The 25,050-nt window shown below is 41.5% G+C and overlaps 1 protein-coding gene across 4 annotated transcripts in view; it reads left to right on the plus strand.

Annotated features, from left to right (window-relative positions):
• Positions 1-25,050, plus strand: part of Ankrd29 (ankyrin repeat domain 29) — a 50,892-nt gene that overhangs the window by 19,718 nt on the left and 6,124 nt on the right. For 3 of the 4 annotated variants that reach the window (XM_090353331.1, XM_090353333.1, XM_090353332.1), the window contains 5 exons: positions 1,502-1,600; positions 3,422-3,520; positions 8,334-8,432; positions 18,349-18,447; positions 19,766-19,861. In XM_090353331.1, coding sequence (XP_090209457.1) covers positions 1,502-1,600; positions 3,422-3,520; positions 8,334-8,432; positions 18,349-18,447; positions 19,766-19,861 — 492 coding nt within the window. The remainder of the gene's footprint in view (positions 1-1,501; positions 1,601-3,421; positions 3,521-8,333; positions 8,433-18,348; positions 18,448-19,765; positions 19,862-25,050) is intronic. The other variant, XM_090353334.1, reaches the window with a different exon arrangement.

A 25,050-nucleotide genomic window follows, 5' to 3' on the forward strand; every position in this document is an offset into this window, starting at 1 on the left:
CCTAGCAGTGTGAAAACAAAAATAAACTGAAAGTCTGTACCCACTACTCAATAATTACTATTCCCACTCCCCCACCCCTAGCAACCATCATCCTACTTTCTGGCTCTATGAGTTTTGACTATTCTAATTATCACAGTAAAATCCACCATTCTTTTTCTAGCATTACTCTTGACACATTTGATATAACAAGAGTTTCAAGGTTCATCCGTGTTGTGGTCTGTGTCAGATGGTCCTTTTTTTCCAGGATAAATAACATTCTATTGTATGAATATATTACATTTTGCTTATCCACTCATCCATAGTTCAGGAATTCAATTGCTTTGCTACCACATTTTTGCTGTCATACCTGAAATGTTTTATCTTTGTTGGTGATACAGGGTTTGAACTCAGGGCCTCACACTTGCTAGGCACATGCTCTACCACTGACCCATGCCTATAGCCCATTTTTGTTCATTTTTATTTGGGAGAATTGTATGGAGGATTTTGTTGTGTTGTTGTTTGCCAGTCCTGGGGTTGAACTCAGGGCCTAGACACTATCCCTGAGCTTCTTTTGTTTAAAGCTAGCACTCTACCACTTAAGCCATAGTGCCACTTCCACCTTTTTCTGTTTATGTGGCATGCTAGTCAAGCATTCTACCACGAAGCCACATTCCCAGCCCCTTCAGTTTTTTTAAATACAGTCTTACCTTTATGCCTGGTCCAAGCTAGTCCACCATCCTTCCTTACTCTTCTAGTGCATGCCACCATGTCTACCTCTGATTGATTGAAATGGATGTCTTGAAAACTTTTTCCTCAGGCTGGCCTCAAACAGTGGTCCTTTAAGTCTCTGCCTCTCAGGTTGCTATGATGAGCCACCATGCACAGCTATTTTTTTACTTTTTATGGTAGGGTATTATTAGGGTTTAAAGTCAGGGCCTTGAACTTACTATAGACTTGAGCCACTCAATCGACACTCCCCACCACCCCCAAACACACACACTTTTTTTTTGCATTGGTTATTTTCAAGATAGGATCTTGCTTTATGCCTGAACCACCTAGCCTTGTACTATAATCTTCCCATCTCCACTTCCTATGTATCTAGGATTATAAGTAGAGCCAATGGGATCCTCTTTCTAACTCTTAGGTCAACACTTGCCATTGGATTTAGGATTCACCCTGGTAACCTCAGATAAGCTTCTAGGCCTAGCATCGATAACTTAATCACATCTTTTGCCCTACGAGGCCACAGTCACAAATTCCAGGAACTAGGTGGTCAACATTTCAGCCTACTGTACCAATAATAATGATCTCATTTTTGTCACTCCCTGGGGGTGACCAAGAGATAGAATCAAATCAAATGTAGCTCCTTCTTAGGCTAAAAGGTATATTGAAGGGCGGGGTGGGGAGGGACGGAGGCAGGGGATATAGTTTTTAGTTCTTTGCAAATGTGTAAATCAAGCATAAGGTAGTTAAGTGTGTATTAAAGCCAGCCTCTCTCTTTCATCCTCTCCCCCCACCCCAGTCAGGTACAACTGCCCTGTTCTTTGCTGCCCAGCAAGGCCATAATGACGTCGTGAGATTTCTCTTTGGATTTGGAGCATCCACAGAGTGTAGAACCAAAGTAAGAGAACCTGCTTGATTTCATACCTTATCAAAGGGCCCTACTAGTCATGCATGTTTATTCTGTCTTTAACTATAACTACAAACTCCTACTTCCCTTTCTGCAAGATTCCCGAACTAAGAGAGTGGGTTTCACAAGGTTATTATAGAAGTTCAAGGCTACTAGTAATCTCATTGCAAACATTAACTTTTTCTCTGGGGTAAACTTTGGAAATTCAAGGGACAGAGCTTGAAAACAGTGCAGCGCATTGATGTTATTAAGCAATTTCTCAATGTTCCCGTGCCACCACCATCTTCAATAATGTCAACCTTCCTCCTGTCTTCTTTCAGTTTCTCTCCCTTTAAGGCCTAACTCAGCACCCTTTCCCACCACACAGCCCATCCCTCATCCTCCAGCATATTCCTGGGATCATAGGAGCTCTTATAGCAAAGTTTCTATGTGAGGCCATTTGCCATCTAGCTATCACAGTCATCTCACCAGACCAAGCTTTACCTTAGGACTACTAATTCAGAATTCTACTAGGCCAAATTTAGAAGCCACACAATCATAGTAATGATTCATATTTCTGAACCAGATTGCATGTTCTCCAATTATTTACTGTGAACTTAAATGTCCATAGAGCTAAAAAAAACTCAACAGTCCTAGATGGGAAAAGATAATGTCTTACCAGTGCCACCTGAGAAAAGCCATTAATGGTTTTAATTGACCACAAAGTCAATGAGTCAGTAGTGTGATGTGGTTGACATAAGAACACATTCTAATCTAAGCCACAGAGATAAAAGTAAAGTGGATGAAACACCTGCTTTACAGTGCTCTACCGAGTTTAGAGCCCAAACTTTAAATGAGACTGGAGAAAATTGGCATATGTTCAAAGGAAAACACTAAGCAGGAAAGTGAGAGATGCATGGAATATATTATTATCATGTGCTCTTCTAATGGAGACACAAGTTGTCTCATAAAAACAATAGCCTCAGAGAGTTTCCCCATCAAAGCACCTTAAACTCAGTTGCCTCTACCTGGCACTACAGAAGACAGTATTTGGTAAGGGAATCTCTGTCCAGAAGCCTTGGGAGTTTCTTCTGGTAATTCTAAGGCAGAACTGATCAGATGTGGTACAGGCTTTCTATCCCATGTTTCCCAAGTAGATGATTCTACATTTGACACAAGAAACTTCTAACTCATAATACCCTTGTGAAATAACTATTTCTGAATTAATCACCCACGTTTACAACCTAATTTTTCATCCTTGAGATGGAGCCTGTTGTTATGATTGGGGTCAGTGACTGGCTATCATTGAAACTGCCATCATTGTCGATCCAACTCATTTTTGCCAATAGTTTGGGAAGAAAGACTCAGCCAGCCAAAGGCAATTACAGAAGAAGAATATATTGTAGGAATAAATGAAGCATAGTACAGTGCACGAGTCTCTATGTCTGGGTGTCTGTTCCTCCCTGGGTCCGCATGTGTAACTCCTCTGACACATGTCTGTCGATCCCTCTGTCCACATATGTACTCCCCCCCACCTTTTTTAGGGGAACAGTTTCCAGCCCTACATAATAAGAGAACAAAAGAGGCTTAGTGCCAAGTCCTTGGGCATGCCAGGCTGGCATTACATAATGCTTTGTCTGCAAGCTTGGGCCTCTAATGTAGAGCCTTTAGTTTCCTTTAGGATGCATATGTGTGAAATTTTACATTCTCCCCTGCAATCATTATAAAAAGGAAAAGGGGAAAAAAAGAAGGAAAGTGAGTTTCTTCCAATGTTCTCTGTGAGGAGCTTCTGCCTGAGCTGTGTCTAACATGTTTTTATTTTCATGTGCCTAGGATGGAGGCACGGCTCTGTTGGCAGCCAGTCAGTATGGGCATATGCAGGTGGTGGAGACGTTACTGAAGCATGGAGCCAACATCCATGATCAACTTTATGTGAGTGCTTGCCAGGGGGTGTTCAATGGACATCTGCACTTTCCTTTATCACACATACTGCAGTCAGAAAAACCAGTTTCAAAAATATTGTAATGAAGAGTGGGACTCTAATCTGAGATACCAAATGGAAAAAAAAAGAATAGTTGGTTCGTTGCACTTTTTCTGTAACAGAAACCATGTAGTAGTTATTCATTTTAGTTCTTCCTTTACATCTCTTGCACACCTGAGACATTCCAGCTACCCGCTCAATTAACATCCAATTAAACAAATTGGACATGTGTACTCATGCTACATGGCATATAGACTTCCTAAGAAGTAAAATATACTGTCCTGTTGTTGAGTATTCGTGCGGAAGGGCACAAACAGAAGGGAAGGGAAGGGAAGATTGATGGATGAAGACCCATGAAAAGAACATTCTCCAGAGACCTTTGACAACCATCTACTGCTAGTCCAGTTCTATTCCTGACTAATTGGCAGTTAGCACATTGCCTAAGGGCTCTTTCAATTGTCATTGTAATGCTATAGGATTTATGGCAAGTGTTGTTCAGATTTTGTAGGGAAAAATTAAAATAGAGGAGATGAAGTGATTTGACAGAATCTCATGGAGACAAGGGAAAGAATTCCTTCTATTTCCAATTATCTAGGAAAACTATTTTAGATTCTCCTATAAGTAGGCATTTAGCCCTTATGCCTCAGGCACATAGCTTTCACAGTCAGGTAATAAGCTGTATAGGTGTGAATTTCTCCATTTGAATATCCTTTTTAGAGTTTACCTAGTTAACCCTGACAAATCACAGGTTGCTTTGAAGTCCCCAGCAGAGGGTAAGTATCCTTACCCTCTGGTGCTTTCTTCAACATCTGCAACACTTTCTGAGCCTGAAGCATTACTGTGAAGTGTTTGGATTACTTGATAATGATCTAAAGAAATGTTTCCTAACCATGGCTGCCCATCAGAGTCCTGGGGAGATTTCAGAAATACTCATTCCCAGAACCCATGCCAGGCCAATCAAACCAGCCTCAGAAGTCACAGCTGGAGAACAAGTGGTTCTAAGAAGCATATATCTAAAGTTTTGGTTATAGACTTCTCTATGTATCAATAAAGTGTAGCTGAGGGTATCTCCTAGTTAATGTAGCCCAAGGCTTTGGAAAAGGAAAGTGAATCCTGATTTTTTTCACTGTATGGCTGCCCATAATCATCAATCCAATTTGAGTGTAGATGGAGAATTAGTGTTGAGATAATATTCTGACAGAAGGTTCTTGGGGGGCCGGCAGTGTGGCCTAGTGGTAGAGTGCTCGCCTAGCATGCATGAAACTCTGGGTTCAATTCTTTGGTACCACATATTCAGAAAAAGCCAGAAGTGATGCTGTGGCTCAAGTGGTAGAGTACTAGCCTTGAACAGAAGAGCTCAGGGACAGCACCCAGGCCCAGAGTTCAAGCCTTACTATTGACAAAGAAAGAAAGAAAGAAAGAAAGAAAGAAAGAAAGAAAGAAAGAAAGAAAGAAAGAAAGAAAGAAAGAAAAAAAGAAAGAGAAAGCAAGCAAGCAAGCTCTTGGGATGGCACTAAACCTTAGAAATGAATTGTGATGAGCCTTGCTGCTAGTAAAATTTTTTTTTTGTTAATAATGTTAATAATGGGGCCGGGAGTTTGGCCTAGTGGTTAAAGTGCTTGCCTAGCATGCATGAAGACCCGGGTTCGATTCCTTGGTACCACATACATAGAAAAAAGCCGGAAGTGGTGCTGAAGTTCAAGTGGTAGAGCTCTAGCCTTGAGAAAGTCCAAGGACATTGCTCAGGCCCTGAGCTCAAGCCCAGGACTGGCAAAAAAAAAATAATAATAATAATGTTAATAATGGCTGGGCGTGGTGGCTCACACCTGTAATCCTAGCTACTCAGGAGGCTGAGATCTGAGGGTCAAAGTTCAAAGCCAGCCCCAGCACAAAAGGACCTGAGACTCTTATCTCCAGTTAACCTCTAGAAAACAGGAAGTGGGGCTTGGCTCAAGGGTAGGGTGGTAAACTTGAGCTGAAAAGCTCAGGGACAACGCCCAGGCCCAGAGTTCGACCCCCATGACCCACAAAAAAAGATGTTAATAAGGAAATGATATTCACCATAACTTCCACACTTAGCCCCACTCAGATAGTCCAAATGCTCACATTAAAAATAGTTGAATGTCCGGAGCACATCCTAAAGCTCACCTAGCATGCATGAAGCCCTGGATTCGATTCCTTGGTACCACATACACAGAAAAAGCTGGAAGTGGCACTGTGGCTCAAGTGGCAGAGCTCTAGCCTTGAGCAAAAAATGTCCAAGGATAGTGGTCAGGCCCTGAATTCAAGCCCCAGAAATGGAAAAAAAAAAAGAAAGAAAGAAAGAAACTCTTGAAGAAGCCTAATTTTAAAAAACTAAATACAGGGTTGGGAGTTTAGCCTAGTGGTAGAGTGCTTGCCTAGCTTGCACGAAGACCAGAGTTCGATTCCTCGGTACCACATACATAGAAAAAATCCGGGAGTGGTGCTGAGACTCAAGTAGTAGAGCTCTAGCCTTGAGAGAGTCCAAGGAGCTCAGTACCTGAGTTCAAGCCCAGGACTGGCAAAAAAAAAAAAAATTGGAATGTGGGGATAGGGATAGAGATCAAAGATTCCTGAAAACTTCTAGAATCAAAACTTATGGTACAGAATGAAAATCCAATGTGGAGTCCAGCTCAGAAAACTGCAAAGGGCATGATAGATTTTCCATGACAATGCATTAAGAAGCAGCTGAATATTTTATCCCAGTGTCAAATTGTCAAGAACGAGCTATTTCAGAAACATAGCTGGGAAAGCTAATGTCTTTCCACAATGGCAAAATTTATTGAATTTATAAGCTATATCAACTTCCTTGGTGTTAATTTGCCAAGTATTACTGATGGTTAAGGCCATGGACAATGTATGTTCTTTTCCTCAATCTAAATAGCTAATATTGACTCTCAGATCACACATCACACTTCATGGTAATTTAGAGGTTACAGGATGACTAAGAAAGGGTTAAAGCAGCAGCCTTAGGGTACAAAGCTGGAGCTGGGAGTAGAGGGAGATATAAAGAGAGTCACTGCAGGTAGTTAGGTAAGGTATTGGGAAGAGAGCACCTGGTGGTGTCAAAATGCTGAGTTCCTCCTAGATACCATGGTGATTCTAGATGCAGAGCTAATTTCAGGTACAGAGGTGATTTCTGGCTTACTGCATCCAAAATGTGAGTGGGTCATATCAGGGGAATCTATCTGAATTGAAGTGTCAGAGAGGGAGAGTTAGGGATTCTTCATCTGTTAATCCTTGCCACATATACCAGACAATCAGACCTGTGCCTCCATGGCCCATTGCTAAGCATGATTCAGCTGAAGCAGTGTCATCAATCCTGGATCTGGTGTGCTTGAGAAATTCATGGGAGTGGTTTTCTTGATATGGGTTTGATATACCCACTCATCCAGTTTTTTTTTTAAATCTCATTAGATAAGTTTATGGGCGGTAATGTTTTACCTGCATAATTAAATCATCAATGTGTCCAATGACGATGGTTTACTTGCCATCAACAAGATGTAGAGTCATTCTGTTTTGGCGCTTACACTAAAATTGGAGTAACTTAGGTCAAAACTATGGCTTTGCTAAAAGGAATAAGTCAAGGCTAGACAAAGCCTTCAAAGCTGTTGTTTTATATGACATAGTGTAACCCAGAACAGCCTACTCTATTTACAAACATCTGCTTAAGTATCTACACAGGTTGGTTAATTTTTTTTAAGTTATTGCCTTAAGGGCCATCTGGCAGTTCAGTTAACACCGACTGGAAATCCAGTACCCTACCTATGACACATCTGTTAGACTTGAGGGAAAGCTGGTGTGCCTTAAATTGTGGTTAGCATTCCCTCCAAGAGTAGTGGTAATGATTGGTTGTCTGGGAGGAGGAGCTTGGTTAAGAAACTATGGAACTTGAGCTTCTGTGTCTTTTCCATGTGTGAAGCAGGCATCCAGGAAAATATATTTGTTCAGCCAACCCGCATTTACTGAAATAATTCAATGATATGGTCCTAAAACCTCAGAAATCATTGATACTCGGTTAACAAGAAAACCCAAGGCATTGGTGGCTTGGAGCTGTAATCCTAACCACACAGGAAGCTGAGATCTGAAGACTGTGGTTTGAATCTAGCTCAGGCAGGGAAGTCTATGAGACACTTATCTCCAGTTAACTAACAAAAAGCCAGAAGTGGAGTGGTTGCTCAAGTGGTGGCGCTCTAGCCTTGAGCAAAAGAAACTTAGGGACAGCACCCATGCCCTGAGTTCATGGCAGAAATTTGTTTAAAAAGCCAAGAACGTTGGAACATTCATTTAGACTTTGGGCTGGACTAACTTTTGTATTTATAGCTATTATTGGTGTCTGTTGAATCTTCAAGGAGTAACTTTCTAGAGATTCTTTCTCAGGCAGATTTTCTAGGAATCAACCAATCCTAAGGCCTTGCTCATTGAGCTAGGCAAGCACTAAATTATACCCAGCCCGTTGTTGCCTTTTAAAATTTCAAGAAACTGCATGTTGGGGGAGGGAAAGCATAAATATGAAGTAAAAAAGAGACCAAAATAGATATGAATTTGAAAGACACCAGCTCATAGAAAATACACTAAATATGTTTGGCTCTTTGTTCATTTAACACTTACCTCACACTAACAAGAGATTAGAAAAAGGAAAATTGTGTAAATGCATATATCTGGGGCTCTTCGTTTCTTTTAAATAAATACAAAACTTGATTCTTTTTTTTTTTTGAACACTTTTAATCTGTTATCTCTCAGGATGGAGCCACTGCCCTCTTCTTAGCCGCCCAAGGTGGTTACTTGGATGTTATTCGATTATTGTTGTCTTCAGGAGCAAAGGTCAACCAGCCAAGGCAGGTAATGTCTATGGGGGAGGCACGCCTGAGTGTGTGTGCCTTACAAGGCCCGGAGGGCCAGGTGTCCTGGAGCAGCACATACCTCAGATAAACAGAAGCTCTAGGCATTCTTTAAATCCTTTTGCCCTGTAATAAAAACGTTAATCTTTTATTTAGGTTTCAACTATTCTATGCTTCTGACTCACCTAACAGCCTATGAAAACAAGCTAACATCACAATTCAGTGCTTTCAGAACTTGAGTGTTTAGTGTCTGAGGTCAAGTAGACATTCTGCCACCTCCTGTTCAAATAGATTATGGCTGCTCTGAAGTAATGAGTGTTGGCTAGCCTGGGCAGAGGTAAATAGAGGCAAGTCCCTTGTGTGGTCCCTCTGCTGATATACTGCCTTATCTCCTTACCTACCTTTTCTGCTGAGCCCAAGAGGAGCCCATGCCAGCCCAGAGTCATGAGTAGGTTTGGGTCTCATTCTTTTCTCACACATTATAAGGTATGGAAACTTCATTTACCAACACCTAGTAAGCCAGTTCACTTAAAGGCACAGAAATGCAAAGATACCACTGCCAGCAACTTATCAATGGTAAAGAACCCACCAAACAGAAGGCAGCATGAGCACCTATTCTAGATGAGCTGGTTTTGCCCAATCTTGAATTAATTAATCTTTAGTCTTTAACAAAACATTTCATATTAAGGAACCACTTTTACAAAGGTGTTTTAAAAATATTTTTTATTATCTTTAAGTAGTTATACAAAGGTGTTGCCAGTCAACAGAGCAGTTTGTGACAATAGTGCCTCTTGGTGGATGTCACCCTTGTCAACGTTCTCACCCACCCCTCCCAACCCAGCCTTCCCTCATTTTCCTTACTTCTTTAGGCTGTATGTTACAATTTTTTTTCTTGCCATTTAACAAAGCAGCTTCTGCATACAGTGCACCTTGATCTGTGTCATCCCTTCAACATCTTTACCCCTCTTCAATCCCCCCTTCCATTACTTTCTCAATTTGGTGGTATATGCATTCTTCTCTGCATTCGACTCCTTTCCTCCTTCTACTCCCCTTTTCTTGCCCCAACCCCTCTTGCAAGCACCTATTTCCTGATGCTTATTTTTTTGGGCTTTGATTTAATCTTTCTAAAGAATTACACTATTTGCACACTCCATACATTATACTGCCATTAAATTCATTTATGACTGCTTGCATACCATCCATTGTGTTTGCTTAGTAGATTTATAGGCACATTCTAGCAAGCACAAATGACAAGTTTTTGTTGTTGTTGTTGTTTTAGGGGAAAGTCAAGCTCATTTCTTACTAGTAATTACCATCAAATATGCTTCCACTGTAATTGACTTAGTAGAGGAATGCTGGGATATGTATAGAAGTCATAGCCTTCAAGTTGGTCTGAGCTCCAGGCCATAGCCTTCTTGGGTTCTCAGAAGCAAGAATCATGCTGAGCTTTTGGGTAGAGCAGGTTTGAAGTCAAGCATCCAGAATTCTAGAGTCAACTCTGCTGTGTGGTTTTGATAAGCAAATCAACTCTGGGCCTTCATCTCAAAATCAAGAGGCTGGGCGCGCCGAGCCTAATCATCTCTTCAAGCTTCCAGAGTTTTAGCAATTGTTTTATTAAACTTTCAGTTAATATTTCCTGAAGAGTGCCAGATACTGCTATGAATTGAGGATTATATTTTTAGAATTTTAAAGGTCTTATTAGCTCCTAAAAGGCCTCAGAAACTCTCTTGGAAAAAGGATCAGTTTAGAGAGAACTGAACTGTCCACCCTGCCTAAGCTGATATTTGGGAGTTATTATTTTCTTGTCAGTCCTTTTTATTATGAAACGTGATTGATTCTGAATCACAGACTTGTATTTACAAAATTAAAGAAATGGATGAGGGCCAGGAGTTTGGCCTAGTCCTTAAAGTGCTTGCCTACCATGCATGAAGACCCGGGTTCGATTCCTCGGTACCACATACATAGAAAAAAAAAGCCGGAAGTGGTGCTGAGGCTCAAGTGGTAGAGCTCTAGGCTTCAGAAAGTCCAAGGACAGTTCTCAGTCCCTGAGCTCAAGCCCAGGACTGGCAAAAAAAAAAAAAAGAAAAAAAGAAAAAAAAAGAAATGGATGGGTATTAAATTGCATAAACTTGTTTTGGAAGCCATTATCAAAGGCACCTCTGTGAATTTAGACAGGAAATTGTTAAGATTATCAAGTCTCTGTCAGTACGTGCTTCCAAAATAAATTTTGGCACTTTTTGACAAATCAACTTGTAAAATAGATTTTATTATTCACCCGCCTAAAGCTTTGTTTGTAAAACAATAAAATCACCCGAGTTGCTAGAAGACATTATTTCAAATATTGCATGGGTTATATTTACTTGAACCTAAACTGAGTCATGTGTTGACATTGAAGTGAAGAAGTTAAAGAGTAAAGCAACACTGCAGTGGTAACCATAAACACCTCAGCTGTTTTCCTTCCTCCACTCTGAGGATGACCTGGTGAGAGTGGATGGCCTGGCCTGTGCGTGTGAGAGCCCAGCCCAGGTTAAAGGGGCAAGTGATACACCCTACCAAAGACCTAGCTAACTACCTCATGGTAGTTTAGAATTGAAGAGTATAGCTTGGAAAAAGCTGTTGTTCAAGAGAAGTATGTTTTATAAAATTTGAATTGCTTTGGGACACAAAAAGTAGCTGGGCACCAGAGGGTTCCATATGTAATCTTAGCTACTCAAGAGATCTGAGGATTGTAGTTCAAAGACAGCATTGGCAGGAAAATCTAAACTACCAGTAAAGCCAGAAGTGGAGTTGTGGTGGCTCAGGGACAGCACCCAGGCCCTGAGTTCAAGCCCTAGGACCAGCATCAAAGAGAAAAGGAAAGAAAGAAAGAAAGAAAGAAAGAAAGAAAGAAAGAAAGAAAGAAAGAAAGAAAGAAAGAAAGAAAGAAAGAAAGGAAGGAAGGAAGGAAGGAAGAAAGAAAGGAAGAAAGAAAGAAAGGAAGGAAGAAAGAAAAGAAAGGAAGAAAGGAAGGGAATGAAATGTTCCCTTTTTATACAGTACACTCACCCATTGTGTTCTCAAATCATAATCATCTTTACTACCTTTCCATGAGTCTATAATCTAGGAAGGTCATACAGGCTCACCTTCCCCTTCTCCGAATGTATAACCCTGCTGACTTCACTCTGCTGAAGCAAACAAATGATGTCACGAATTTGACATCATGGCTGACTTGGTTACAAATTCTAAGGAAGTTAAAAAAGAAATGTAATAAAAATTTTCTACTAAAATGGCCTGTACATGGCAGAATGTGTTGTGGGAATTGCAGCTGGAAACCACTGTTTTATTTTGTAATTTCAAGTGATACAATGGGTCATTCCCCCCAAATTTTTGAGTTAATAAAAAAGGACAAGCATAGGTTCCTGCTTTCATTTCTTACTATTTTCAGATAAAGTTGATTTATAATTATTGCAATGACCTTCTATGAAATTTGACATTTAAAGACATATTGTGACAGGGTATTAATAAAGTGACAGTGAATTTCCTCAGCTGGAACTGGAGGCATGGCTCAAGCGGTAGAGCAAGCTCCAGCCAAAGTTAAAAGTACCAGGAAAAAAAAAAGGGAAGGAGGGGGGAAAAAAGAAAGGAAGGAACCACTCAACTGACATTTGATCTGAGCTATAGGGAATCTGAGCTATAGTACAAGTGCCTTTTCTTTGTAACTCCATCACTGAGAACTTAGTAGAGATATTTTTGGTATTTGTGCCGAGGAATCAGGATCATAAAGTCAAGTATAGTAGACATGGCTTTTCCTTCCCACATTGTCCTTGGCAAATAGGTCAACAGTTAGAATCACTGAACTTCAGAGTCTTAATTTCTTTCTTTTTTTTTTTTTGCCAGTCCCGGGGCTTGAACTCCGAGCCTGAACTGTCCTTGAGCTTTCTCGAAGATAGTGCTCTACCATTTGAGCCATAGCACCACTTCTGCCTTTTTCTGTTTATGTGGTACCAAGGAATCAAAACTAGGGCAAGCACTCTACCACTAGGCCATGCTCCTGGCCCTTCAGAGTCTTTCTAAAAGCTTGTTTAAATGTATTTTCTCATACCTTCACCAAGTAAAGTGGATGTTTCTTCAGTCAAATTTTCTTTCTTTCTGTCTTTATGCCTTCCTTTCTTTCTTTTCATAGAACTAGGGTTGGAACTCAAGGACATGAGCTTGTTAAGTAGAAACCGTGCCATTTGAGCCACATCACTCGCTCTTTATACATAAGGTAATTTTTTTTAGATAGAGACTTGAGGAGTTCTATAATTTGGGTTTTTTTTTTTTCCTTTGTGGGTCATAGGGGCTTGAATTCAGCCTGGGCACTGTCCCTGAGCTCTCTAGCTCAAGGCTACCACCACCCTACCCTAGAGCCAAGCCCCACTTCCCATTTTTTAGAAGTTAATTGGAGATAAGAGTCTCAGGTCCTTTTGTGCTGGGGCTGGCTTTGAACTTTGACCCTCAGATCTCAGCCTCCTGAGTAACTAGGATACAGGTGTGAGCCACGGCACCCAGATGAGACTTGAGTTTTTGCTTAGGACTTTCAGGACTGTAATTCTCCTATCTGCATAGCTGGTAACACAGGTAGGCACTACCACTCCTGGCTTATTTTTTTGAGATGGGCATCTCACTGACTTTTTGCCAGGGCTATCCTTGAACTGCAATCCTCCCTATCTCCCTCATAGTTAGTTACTACCAATAGTTTTTCTACCAACATATGCTTTTTCCCAACACAACTCACTTGCCTTACAATGTTTTCTATACAGTGGTGAAGGTTAGACTGTATTTACTTGAGCTTAAGTGAGCCTGTCATCACTCATCTCCATCCAGTCCTGTTCGGCTGCTAATCAATATTTCTCTGTTTCAGTGTTTCAACTGAAAAGGTATCTAATAACACACCTTCTCTAGTAGAAGCCTGTAGTTGGAGTTGTATACATAGATGCTGAGACCCAGCAAGTAAATGTTGTTCTAGGTCATAAGCTTGGGAAGAATGCAGAGGTGGGAAATGAGAAAGGGAGGAGCCTAGAGATTGACAGGAGCAGCCACAGGAAGGCTTGAGCAAGCAGTTCCTCCGCACTTGTCAGGCACTCACATAAGCTGAGTTGACTGCCAGAACACCCACAGCTTGGAAGCCTGTGGTACTGAATGACCCATGACTAGAAATTAGGAAACTCTTAAGTGTTGGACTCCTGGGCAGCACAGCAGCCCTAGGAAGATTGTAAAGGGCAATTCAGGAGCTAGGTAGGGAAAGGTAGGAATATGAATATATTAAGGCGATGAACACAGTTTCACTTTGCTTATTAACTTACATGACCATGAGCAAGTTGTTTACCTCCCCTGAACTTCAGGTTCTTTTCTAATCTATAAAACCAGGACAGTCAGGCTGGGAGTTTGGTCTAGTGGTACAGCGCTTGCCTAGCATGCATGAAGACCCCGGGTTCAATTCCTTGGTACCACATATATAGAAAAGCCAGCAGTGGTGCTGTGGCTGTGGCTCAAGTGGCAGAGCACTAGCCTTGAGGAAAAAGCCCAAGGACACCAGTGATCAAGTCCTGAGTTCAAGCTACAGGCAGGACTGGCAAAAACAAAAACAGGACAAACATGTTATCTATGCCAGTGCATTACTGTGAACATTATATAAAATAATCCCATAGGAACTTTTTTGGGGAGATAAACTAGGCTTTGAACTTGAACTCAAGTTTTCTCACTCGCAAGGTAAGCCCTCTATCACTTGAGCCATACCTTCAGTTCCCTTAGTACAGTACATTTGGTCATTTATCGCTAGCAACAAAGTTGTCTTGATATTAAACCCCATCAGCTACTGGCAAGAATTTTGCCTCTCTTCCACCTTAGAATAGAGTTAGTCCCCAAACAGAAGACAGACGTGTGATAGAAAAGGGAGCATTGATTAGAATACAGTATGGACATGTATAGATATGTGACAATGAAATCTTCCCTTATTTAACTGATATAAGCCAATAAAAGAAATAAAAAGAATTGGTTCTGAAGAGCCTACCTGGACTGAGGCTGCAAATGGAAGTATACATGATGACTGTAAGATAGTTCAAAGAGTCATGCCATTCAGACCGTTGTTCCTATAAGGAGAGTGACTTTGTTCTTTTTTAAAAATCATCTTTAGGAGCTCATAACCATTTAAGATTAGTCTCTAGCCAGGCATTGTGGTGGACACCTAGAATTCTGGCATTTGGAAGGCTGAGGCAGGAGGATTGCAAGTTTGAGTCTAGCCGAAGCAACACAGTGAGTTCTAGGTCGTCCTGGTACAATTCTGTTTGTCCCAGAAACAAACATACAAGCCAGGCATTGGTGGCTCACCCTTATAATCCTAGCTACTCATAAGGCTGAGACTGAGGATCACAGTTTGAAGCCATCCCGGGTAAGAAATTCTGTAAATCTCTTATCTCCAATTAGCCACCAAAAAGCTGGAAGAGGAGCACTAGCCTTGAGCAAAAGGGCCCAGGGACAGCACTCAGGAGGTCTCATGTTGTGATCTGCTTATAAAATACATTAAACGTATAAAACATGTTCAAGTATATAATAATAGATTTGGAAGGATCTACAAAAGCTAAATGCTGCAAAAGATGGGTATTCTTATGATCCAACCCTCCTGGCTAATGCAAAGGGATAGAAAGTTTGAGGCCTGGGCTACATAGCAAGACCCTGTCTCAAAAAGACCCTCTTTAATCTAGTACTTGAGCCCCTCCTATAATTGTCAGGCAGCCACTATTGAACTTGTCCAGGCATGGGGAACTCGTGAGCTTAGTTTGTCTTTAGCCAGCCTCATTATTGACCCTGAGTCTCATTGTGGCTTTCATCTGTCACTTGGTCTATCCTTTTCTAGTTGGTATGTACACAAAGATTAACAGCTGCCTTAAACCTGGAGCTCTTACCTTCTGCAAAATAAATGTTTCCGTGTGTGCGTGTGTATGTGTGTACATGTACACACAGAGCTTGGGCACTGTCCCTGAGCTCCTTTTGCTGAAGGCTAACACTCTAACCACAGCCCCACTCCTGGCTTCCTGGTGGTTAATTGGAGATGAGAGTCTAAGGGGCTTTGAACGTCAGTCCTCAGATCTCAGCATCCTAAGTAACTAAGATTACAAATGTGAGCCACCTGCACCTGTCCAAATGTCTCCTTTTAAAAAACGTGCTGTGGAGGGTGTAACTGTCACTTCATAGTGATTTATGCATTTTCATTGATATTATTCTTTAGCCCTTGTTATTCTTTCTGTTTACAGCTTGTAGGATCATGGTAGTTTAAATAGACTCTAACATGTAGGAATTGGATAAGTGAATTACAAGTGCAAGAGATTTTATATAAAAGGCAAATTATTTTAGATATTCTTTGTATTTTACATATTTAATATTTGCCCAATGAAAAGAATATGGTAGGCTGAGAATGTAGTTCAATGTTAGAGAGCAAGGCCCTGAGTCTGTCATCACAAAAATAAATGGGGAGAGGGGAAAGAGAGAGAGGGAGGAAGGAGGGAGGAAAGGGGAGGGAGAGGGAGAGAAGGGGAGAGGGAGGGAGAGAAAGAGAGAGAGAGAATATTCTGTGAACCAAAATAAAACTCAGATTCAGTTGACACTTTCTAAGTGTCTGTGAGCCAGTTACAATGTCACTGCCTTTATATCTGCATTCTCTGTAAGGTTCATATTCTCTGCTAGAGGAACCTGAGGATGACAGGTATTTAGTTAAGGCTTCATAGCTAGGTGACTAGTCTATTGCTGTTACCATAGCAATAATTGTTCCCAGCATGAACATATGTGCACTTTCCACATGAAATGTTATTAAAAACAAGCAAGCCTTGAATTGCACATCTGTCAGGAAGTCCAACTCCCTTCCCTGCCTGCCCTCTGGTGGAGATATTTGCAAAGAACAAAATGGACCCCCCGAGCAGGCAAAGATAGCCTTCTGCCTGTAATGACCTTTCCCCTCTCTGGCACATGACAAAACCTAAAATGTTCTGCTTCTGCCCCACTGCCTCCAGTTTTATCCCTATTTCAATAGTGTACTACAATCAGAAATGTCCATATCTCTTCTCCAGGCTGAGTTCCTTAGAGACCAGGAACATGTCTTTTAGCATTCTGCCTGAGATTAGAAGCTAATGCTTAATGATGGTTGGCTGGTTAAATGAATGAATGAATGTTTGATTCTATCCTAAACTGGGAGAACCAAATTAAAGAATGTGGAAGTTCTTTGTAAAAGATAAAATAGTACGTTAGTTTCTGCTTTTAGTATGAATGATAATTTTCAAATTACATATAATATTAAATTCACTAATATTTTCAAGAAGCCCCAGGAAAAGTCTGGAGGAAGTTGTTTCAATAACTCTTGCCCTATTTCTCCCAGGACAGAGGTGCTAATGTACTCCAACCATAATACCACATCCTCAAATCTTCCTGAACTTTCAGTTTGCCATCATCTACCACTCCACTAGAACATCCCTGTCCTCTGTCATTTTGCCAGAACAACAGAAAATAATCCTGTTTTGGCTGATAGGCTGGGACTGAAATTACACTCTACAGCAGGTGTAACTTTATAGTTCGTAACTGCATCAGCTTGCCCTTTAGCAGATGGGGAGGTAAATCAGTCTTATCTGTCTAAAGCAGACTCTTGGGGCTATGTTACAGTAATGACCTCAGAGATTAAGTTTAGGTGATTCCAGATCCTACTTCTTTTCTCCTGCCCTTTCTCCAAAGTGACCTAAGCTCTCAGCACTCAGTCACTCTGGTATTGAGTGGGAGTTAAGGAGACTTAATGTTGCCACCCTCACTGCTCCCCAAGCATGCTGTGCTCATACCTAGAGAGGCAGCTGGTCCCGTCGGACATACTGGCTCTGCCTTTATCTCTACTCATGAAGTCAACCTCTGTGGCTTTGGTTTAGTCCTGGTCATATGGGCATACCCAGATGCTGAGTGGATGCAGACCACTGCTGGAGGATGTCTCAGGCCCACTCCCACCATCTCTCTTCTTGCAGACAGTACCTTGGGCATTTTGCCTTGTCCTCCTGGAACAATCATCCCAGCCTCATAGCCTCCATTTCACAGAAAAAAGGGGTGTTGGTGAATGATATACAAGAAATGCTGGGCCAGGAGTGTGACCTAGTGGTAGAGTGCTCGCCTAGCATGCACAAAGCCGGGGTTCGATTCCTTGGTACCACATACACAGAAAATGTGTAAGTGCTGCTGTGGCTCAAGTGATAGAACACTAGCCTTGAGAAAGCTCAAGGACAGTTCAAGCTCCAGGACTGGAGAAAAGAGAGGGGAGGGAAAGGAAGGAGGGAGGGAGGGAGGGAGGGAGGAAGGGAAGAAGGAAGGAAGGAAGGAAGGAAGGAAGGAAGGAAGGAAGGAAGGAAGGAAGGGCTACCAAAAACGTCCTGTCCAACTAGTTAGGCTACATCATCTTCTAGGAGAAGCTAAAATAAACCTAAGTTCCTTAAAACTTGATGTGGCCGTGGGGGATTATGGATGCCTGACTAGAAGAGGCTTGTCTTGAGTTTGATCCCCCCTCCTTTATCTCACCTCAAAGGAAACTGCCCCTGGTCCACAGACTTAACTCTACCCTCCGGATAGCTGGGAATTGGTCAGGCTGGCTTCCCTCTGGGGTGTGGAGTTTGTTCTGCCTAATGCGCAGCTCCACGGTTCTGAGTGAGGCCCACACACAGCCTTGTAACTGGTCTGCCCCAAACTCGGGTTCTTATCCATCCCTGCACTGCATACTGGCAGCTTAAGTAGTCCAGACCCGGCCTGAGGCCAGGCGGCATGGTAAGGGTGGGCCGCTTCCTCTCCTGTGGACCTCTGGCTTCAGGGTATTGTTTCCCACATTCTGGAGGCCTGGTTGGTTGAACCTCAGTCACAATGGCTGCCTCCTCTCCCCGCAGGACGGAACGGCCCCGCTGTGGATCGCGTCCCAGATGGGCCACAGTGAGGTGGTGCGGGTAATGCTGCTCCGGGGAGCGGAACGCGATGCCGAGCGCAATGTGAGTGCCAGGGGGGCGGCGGCTGCAGGGCCATGCAGTCCACTGGGCTCACAGGTGCCCAGAAAGCGGGCTTCTCCCCTCCCCCCCATACACCTGCTCTGTGGCAGGAAGATGAAGTCCCCAGGTGGTGAAAACGTCCCAGCTTTCTGAACCAGCGGAGGAGGAGGGGTCTTTTTTGGCCTCAGGCCTGGGGTGTGCCCTGCAGGCTCTGTGGGTGGCAGCCAAGCAGTGCCCTCTGGCTGGCTAAGCTCACCCCTGCGCCCTGCAGAACCACGTCTCCCCATATACATCCCTGCGACTCCCCCCTCCTGTCCTACCCTGCCCCTGCTGTCCACAGTAGTCTGCAAGGTCTCCTGATTCTGCCTCTGACTCCACCCTATCCCTATGCCTAATCTAAGCCAAGAATGGGAAATCTGAAGGAACATTCCTGGCCTCTTTCCCACTCTTTTCCCTTTCTCTGAAGCCAGAAACAGGAACATTCCCTGGTCGTACTTTCCTTCTTCCCCATGGCAGAGGGCCCCGGCTGCAGAAGTCAGGAGCCCGTCCTCAACAGCAGGAAGCTCTCAAAGGAATCTGGGAAATCTCTTCTTGAGCCAAAAACAATCTAAGCGGAATGTTTAATTCTTGCATTTGATTTTATCCCTCCCCCCTCCATCACCTACCACACACAGGCAAACAGCTATATAAGACAAACTAGAGCATGACTGTAGAAAATGTTTAAGACAGCAAATACAGTTCAACAGTAATTTAATTCATTAAAGGCAGATAAACAGTTTCCTTCCACTAAGTCCTCCTGGGTCTACCAGTATCCTACAAATATGCCCTTGTTCCTGACACCATTGCTCTAAGAGATCAGAAGGGTATGAATTATCAAATGGCAGGATAAAAATAATGTGCCTGATACTTTTTCATATAAAATTAACTGCCTAACATACTCTAAAATAGTCCTAGTCCTAGATTGAGACATTGCTGACTTGTTCTTCATACATGTCTTTCTTTTCTTTTTTTCTTTTTTTGGCCAGTCCTGGGGCTTGAACACAGAGCCTGGGTACTGTCTCTGAGCTTCTTTTGCTGAAGCTAACACTCTACCACTTGAGCCAGAGCACCACTTCAGTCTTTTTCTGTTTATGTGGCACTGAGGAATCGAACCCAGGGCTTCATGCATACTAGGCAAGCACTCTACCACTAAGCCATATTCCCAGCCACACAAGTGTTTCTAATTAGTATAACTCATTTAAAACTCCTAGTTCTAAACTGACACTTCATCTTCAGCCAACATTGTTGAATAATCAACTTCTCTTTTCCTTTATCTTTTTAGGATGGCACTACAGCATTGTTGAAAGCAGCCAACAAAGGATATAATAAAGTGATTGAGGAGTTGCTTAAATTTTCACCAAGTCTTGGTATTTTGAAGGTAAGACACCAGGAGAAATTGGTCCAGTCTAAAAAAAATAAAAATTAAAAAAGAAAAGACAGGGCCAGGAGTTTGGTCTAGTGGTAGAGCGCTTGCCTAACATGTACTAAGACTCGGGTTCGATTCCTTGGTACCATATACATAGAAAAAAGCTGGAAGTGGTGCTGAGGCTCAAGTGGTAGAGCTCTATCTTTGAGAAAGTCCAAGGACAGAGCTTATCAGGCCCTAAGTTCAAGCCCAGGATTGGCAAAAAAAAAAAAAAGACAGCATAGAAAACAAGTATATATGTGGCAACTACAGCAGAACAAGAGAATCATCAGCCTGGTTAGTGTTTTATTAAGAGAATACCACCCCAATGTCATAAACATTAGTGAAAATGAGATAGCAAAACAAAAAGCAGGCCAAGGATAATTGCACATGCCTATAATCTCAGTACTCAGAAAGCTGAGGCAGGAGGATAACAAATTTGAACCCATTGCGGACTCCATAATGCGACCCTGTTTCAAAAACAAAAGAGACTAGTCTGCTAGTATTTAATTTTAATTTTTCAGAGGAAATAAAAAGATACACTGCCATAATGAAGTTTCTAAAATTGGAAAGTACTCAGGTGCTGGTGGTTCACACTTATAATCCTGGCTACTCAGGAGGCTGAGACTGAAGGATTGTGGTTGGAAAGAAGCCTAGGCAGGAAAGTCTGTTAAGACTCTTATCTACAATTAATCACTAGAAAGCCAGAAGTAGAGTTTCGGATCAAAGTAGTAGAGTGCTAACAAGCTCAATGATAGTGCCCAGGCTGAGTTCAGGCCCCACAACTGACAACAAAGCATAAATAAATAGGAAAATAAGCCAAATGGACACCATTTGGAAGATTTGTGCAGTCAAGGAACCTTCTTTCATTATGCTGAACAAAGAACCACTATGTTTGGTTTCCTTAAATGAAATAAAATTAGCCTCAAACACCTGAAAGCCCCAGAACAAAATGTTTTTCTGGAGACCTGGATCTTCCAGAAAACAGCCCAATACCCCTTTGGTAAGTTTAAATCATTTGGGATTAAAAAAAAACTCTAAAATATATAACTAGGGTCAGCAAATATTTTTCTGCGAAGGACCAGATAGTACATAGTCTTTGTGAGTGTGTTAGTCCCACTTTTCAACATAAACAATCTGAGGGAGAACAGATTTATTTCTGTTCACAGTTTTCTCATGGACAGCATGACAGAGCAGAGCAGTTCACATCATGACAGCCAGGAAGCAGAGGAAGAAGGGACCTAGACATGGGGCATGCTGCTACTGAATCTTTTCTTCCAGCTCGGTCCCACCTCCTAAAGTTCCAAACAACTCCCCAAGTAGTACCACCAGGTGGGGACTAAGGGTTCAATACAACAGCCTGTGATAGCATTTCATATCCAAACCATAACAGCAATCCACAGGGTCTCTATCACCATTGCTCATCTACTAGGACAGCAACAAACAAAAAGCAACACCAGTGTGGCTGTATTCTCATACTGTTTCATTTATTTAGCTACATTGTATTTACAAAATTTCATATTTTCACAGTTACAAATGTTCTTTTCTAGATTTAAAAAAAATCATTTAAAAGTGCAAAAGCAATTCTTAGCTTATAGAACATACAAAAACAAACACTGAGCTGGACTTGGCCCATAGGCCATAGTTTGTTGACCCAACTATATAGTCTTTTTTTTTGCCAGTCCGGAGCCGGTCCGGGGCACCACTTCCAGCATTTTTCTATGTATGTAGTACCGAGGAACCTGGGTCTTTGTGCATGTGAGGCAGACACTCTACTACTTGGCCAAACTCCCAGCCCCAGTCTTTTTTTTTTTTTCCAGCAGTACTAGGGTTTGATTTCAGGGCATCATATTTGCTGGGCAGGATGTCTTAACCAGACCTTTAACCCTACCCTACCGTTCTCTTCATGTGAGAACACCAAATCTATTCTAAGTTGTCACAGTGGCTTAGCAGTTTGGGGACTGTGCCCTCGGGACATATATAATTAACTGTAGTCCCTCTATATATCGTCTTTGTAATAACAAGTTAAAAATATTTTAAAATAATGGCTTTGTATTGTGTATCTATACTGGATATCTTTTATCTGCCCATTATATTTTTGTATTTCTTTCTTGCTGTTGTCCACTACAGAAGCGCTGGGCTCACTGGGGTGGTCCCTCTCTGTTTTCCTAATGAACTATTTCTAATCTTCCCTGAATTTGGAAGCCAAAAAACACTTTCTCAAATTGTAAACAAAATACATCTATAAAAGTTAAATTGTGCACATGAAAAGATGCTTTAGAAATGGACTTCACAGGCTGGGAGTGTCACCTAGTGATAGAGCCTTGGGTTCGATTCCTTGGTACCACATACACAGAAAATACCAGAAGTGGTGCTGTGGTTCAAGTGATAGAGCACAATCCTTGAGAAAGCTCATGGATAGTTCCCAGGCCCTGAATTCAAGTTCTTGTACTGGGAAGAAAGAAAAAGAGAGGTTGGGAGAGAGGAAGGAGGGAGAAGGGAGGGAAGGAGGAAGGGAGGAAAAGAAAGAGGGAAAGGGAGGAAAGAAGGGAGGGAGGGAGAGTGGGAGAGGAAGAGAGGAAGCAAGGAAGGGGAAATGGACTTCACAGTATCTAGTTTTGTTTCAAACAATTCATTTTTTTACTTTCTGTTTGTTTTGTACCAATACCAGGGCTTATACTCAGGGTCTTGCATGCACGCTGTTTTCTTGCTCATGCCTGGCACTCTACCACCTGGGCCACAACTCCAGTTCAGTTTTTCTGATAGTTAATTAGAGATAGTCTCTCTGACTTTTCCTCCCTGGCTTGGTCACACACCTAAAATCTTGAGATCTTATCTTTTGAGTAACTAGGATTACAGGTGTGAGCCACCAGCACTTGTCTTTTTTGGCTTTTTCTATTTTTTTTATTAGCTATGCTGCAAACAGATGAAGTTGACATGTTATTTCATAATTAATCATGTGATCTGAGAATAGTGGTACATTTGTAAACCCAGCACTCAGGGGACTGAGGCAGACATTGCTTGAGTAACTAAACATGTCTGGGTGCAGAATCTAGGCCAGTTTGGGCTATATAGAAAGACCCCTATCTAAAAAAATTACATAAACACACGTACATATATGTATGTATACACATAAATGTATATATATATATGTATCTATGAAGAGAGAGACAGAGAGAACATTACAATTAATTACCAAATATAACATGAGAATAACCATAAGAAAAAGTGCTACTTTGCTGGAATTTTCTGCAAGTATGATATTCTGCTTTTACAAAATCACAGTGGATTTATTATGAGTCACTAGCTCACAATTGGATAATATTTGTAGTCATATATACCCTGTGTTATCAGCATCAATACCAACATCAATAGCCCATCATCCTTATATCAGTTTGGCTATATTGTCTTCCTTTCCCTTCCCAGATATAGCTCCAGGCTGCCTTTATTCCTTCCTTATTTAATAAATATTTCCACTAAATTTTTTTTATTAAAGAATTTATTAACGTTGATTTTTACATCATATTTTAAATGACAAGTTTGACAAACAAGTGTTCAAGGAAGGAATCTCTATTTACAATTACTGGGACTTAATATTTAGAACTTAATCAAAATTAGGCTAAGGGTTTGTATGTCATAGAAACATATTAATTTATGAAATAAAACATTATGTCTATAGAGTCATAGGATTTTATGTCTATATAGTTATGTTTATATTTCCATTACCATGTCTATAGCTTTGGGTATGCAGTTATTGAGTCCTCGCTCTTGTACTCTTAGGATCCACTAAATTTTTACATACTATCAGGAAGTCATCGTCTAGGCCCTTCGATGCTCACAAATATCCCAACTCAGGGCTCGGAGACACAGACTTATGTGCCTTAGGACACAGACTCATGTGCTGTGCACACAATGGCTCTAGCTGGGCTGCGAGTAGTCCCTTGGCCAACCAGATGTTCCCATAGCCCAGCTGAAAGTGGATCAGCAAAAGCACAAAGAAAAAAGTTCAGTATAGTATTGCTGAGTTCTTGTTTGTTTATTCCAGTAGCAAGTTGTTTTGTTTTTTTTTTTTTTTGTCAGTCCTGGGGCTTTAACTCAGGGGCTGAGCACTGTCCTTGAGCTTTCTCAAGGCCAGCACTCTGCCACTTGAGCCACAGCACCACTTCTGGCTTTTATCTATGTATGTGGTACCAAGGAATTGAACCCAGGTCTTTGTGCATGCTAGGCAAGCACTCTACCACGAGGCCAAACTCCTGGACCACAAGGGTTTTTTTTTTTTTTTAGTTTTTTTTATTAAAGAATTCATTAACATTGATTTTGACATCATATTTCAAATGATGTATTTAAAAAACAAGTATTTAAGAAGGGAATCTCCATATACAATCACTGGCACTTAGATTTTTAGAACATAATTAAAATTAGGCTGAGGGTTTGTATGTCATAGATATATATTAATCTATGTAATAAAACATTATGTCTATAGAGTCATAGATTTTTATGTCTATGTAGTTGTGTTTATATTTCTAATACCATGTCCATAGCATTGGGTACACAAATATTGAGTCCTCGCTCTTGTACTGTTTGGATCTAATAGCCACATATTAAGGATACCGTGCGCCTTTTGTTTGGAACACAAGTTTTAATGTATATAAAACTATCAGTGGGTTAGGCACTAGTGGCTCACACTGTTCACACCAATTATACTAGTGGCTGAGATTAGGAAGATTCCAGTTCCAGGTTTGTGAGACTCTCATGTTAACAGAAAAGTTCAGGCATGGTTGATTGTGTATGTGTCTTCCAGCTATAGCAGGAAACAAGCCAAGGCAAAATGCAAGACCCTATCTTAAAACTAACCAGAATAAAAAAGTCTACAGGCATGGTTCAAGTAATAGAGTACCTGCCTAACAAGCAGGAGTAGGTCTTGAGTTCAAAACTCAGTACTGTCAAATGTAAATAAATATAAAAATAAGATGCTTTTTCTTGTTTTGTGGGTCATGGGGCTTGAACTTGGCCTGAGTGTTGTCCCTGAGCTCTTCAGTTCAAGGCTATCGCCCTACCCTTAAGCCAAGCCCCATTTCCTGTTTTCTAGAGGTTAATTGGAGATGAGTCTCAGGTCCTTTTGTGCCCGGTCTGGCTTTGAACTTTGATCCTCAGATCTCAGC

Source organism: Megascapheus bottae, chromosome 19, assembly GCF_031878675.1.
Source record: "Megascapheus bottae isolate mThoBot1 chromosome 19, mThoBot2.hap1, whole genome shotgun sequence".
In the NCBI taxonomy this organism is placed as follows: Eukaryota; Metazoa; Chordata; class Mammalia; order Rodentia; family Geomyidae; genus Megascapheus; species Megascapheus bottae.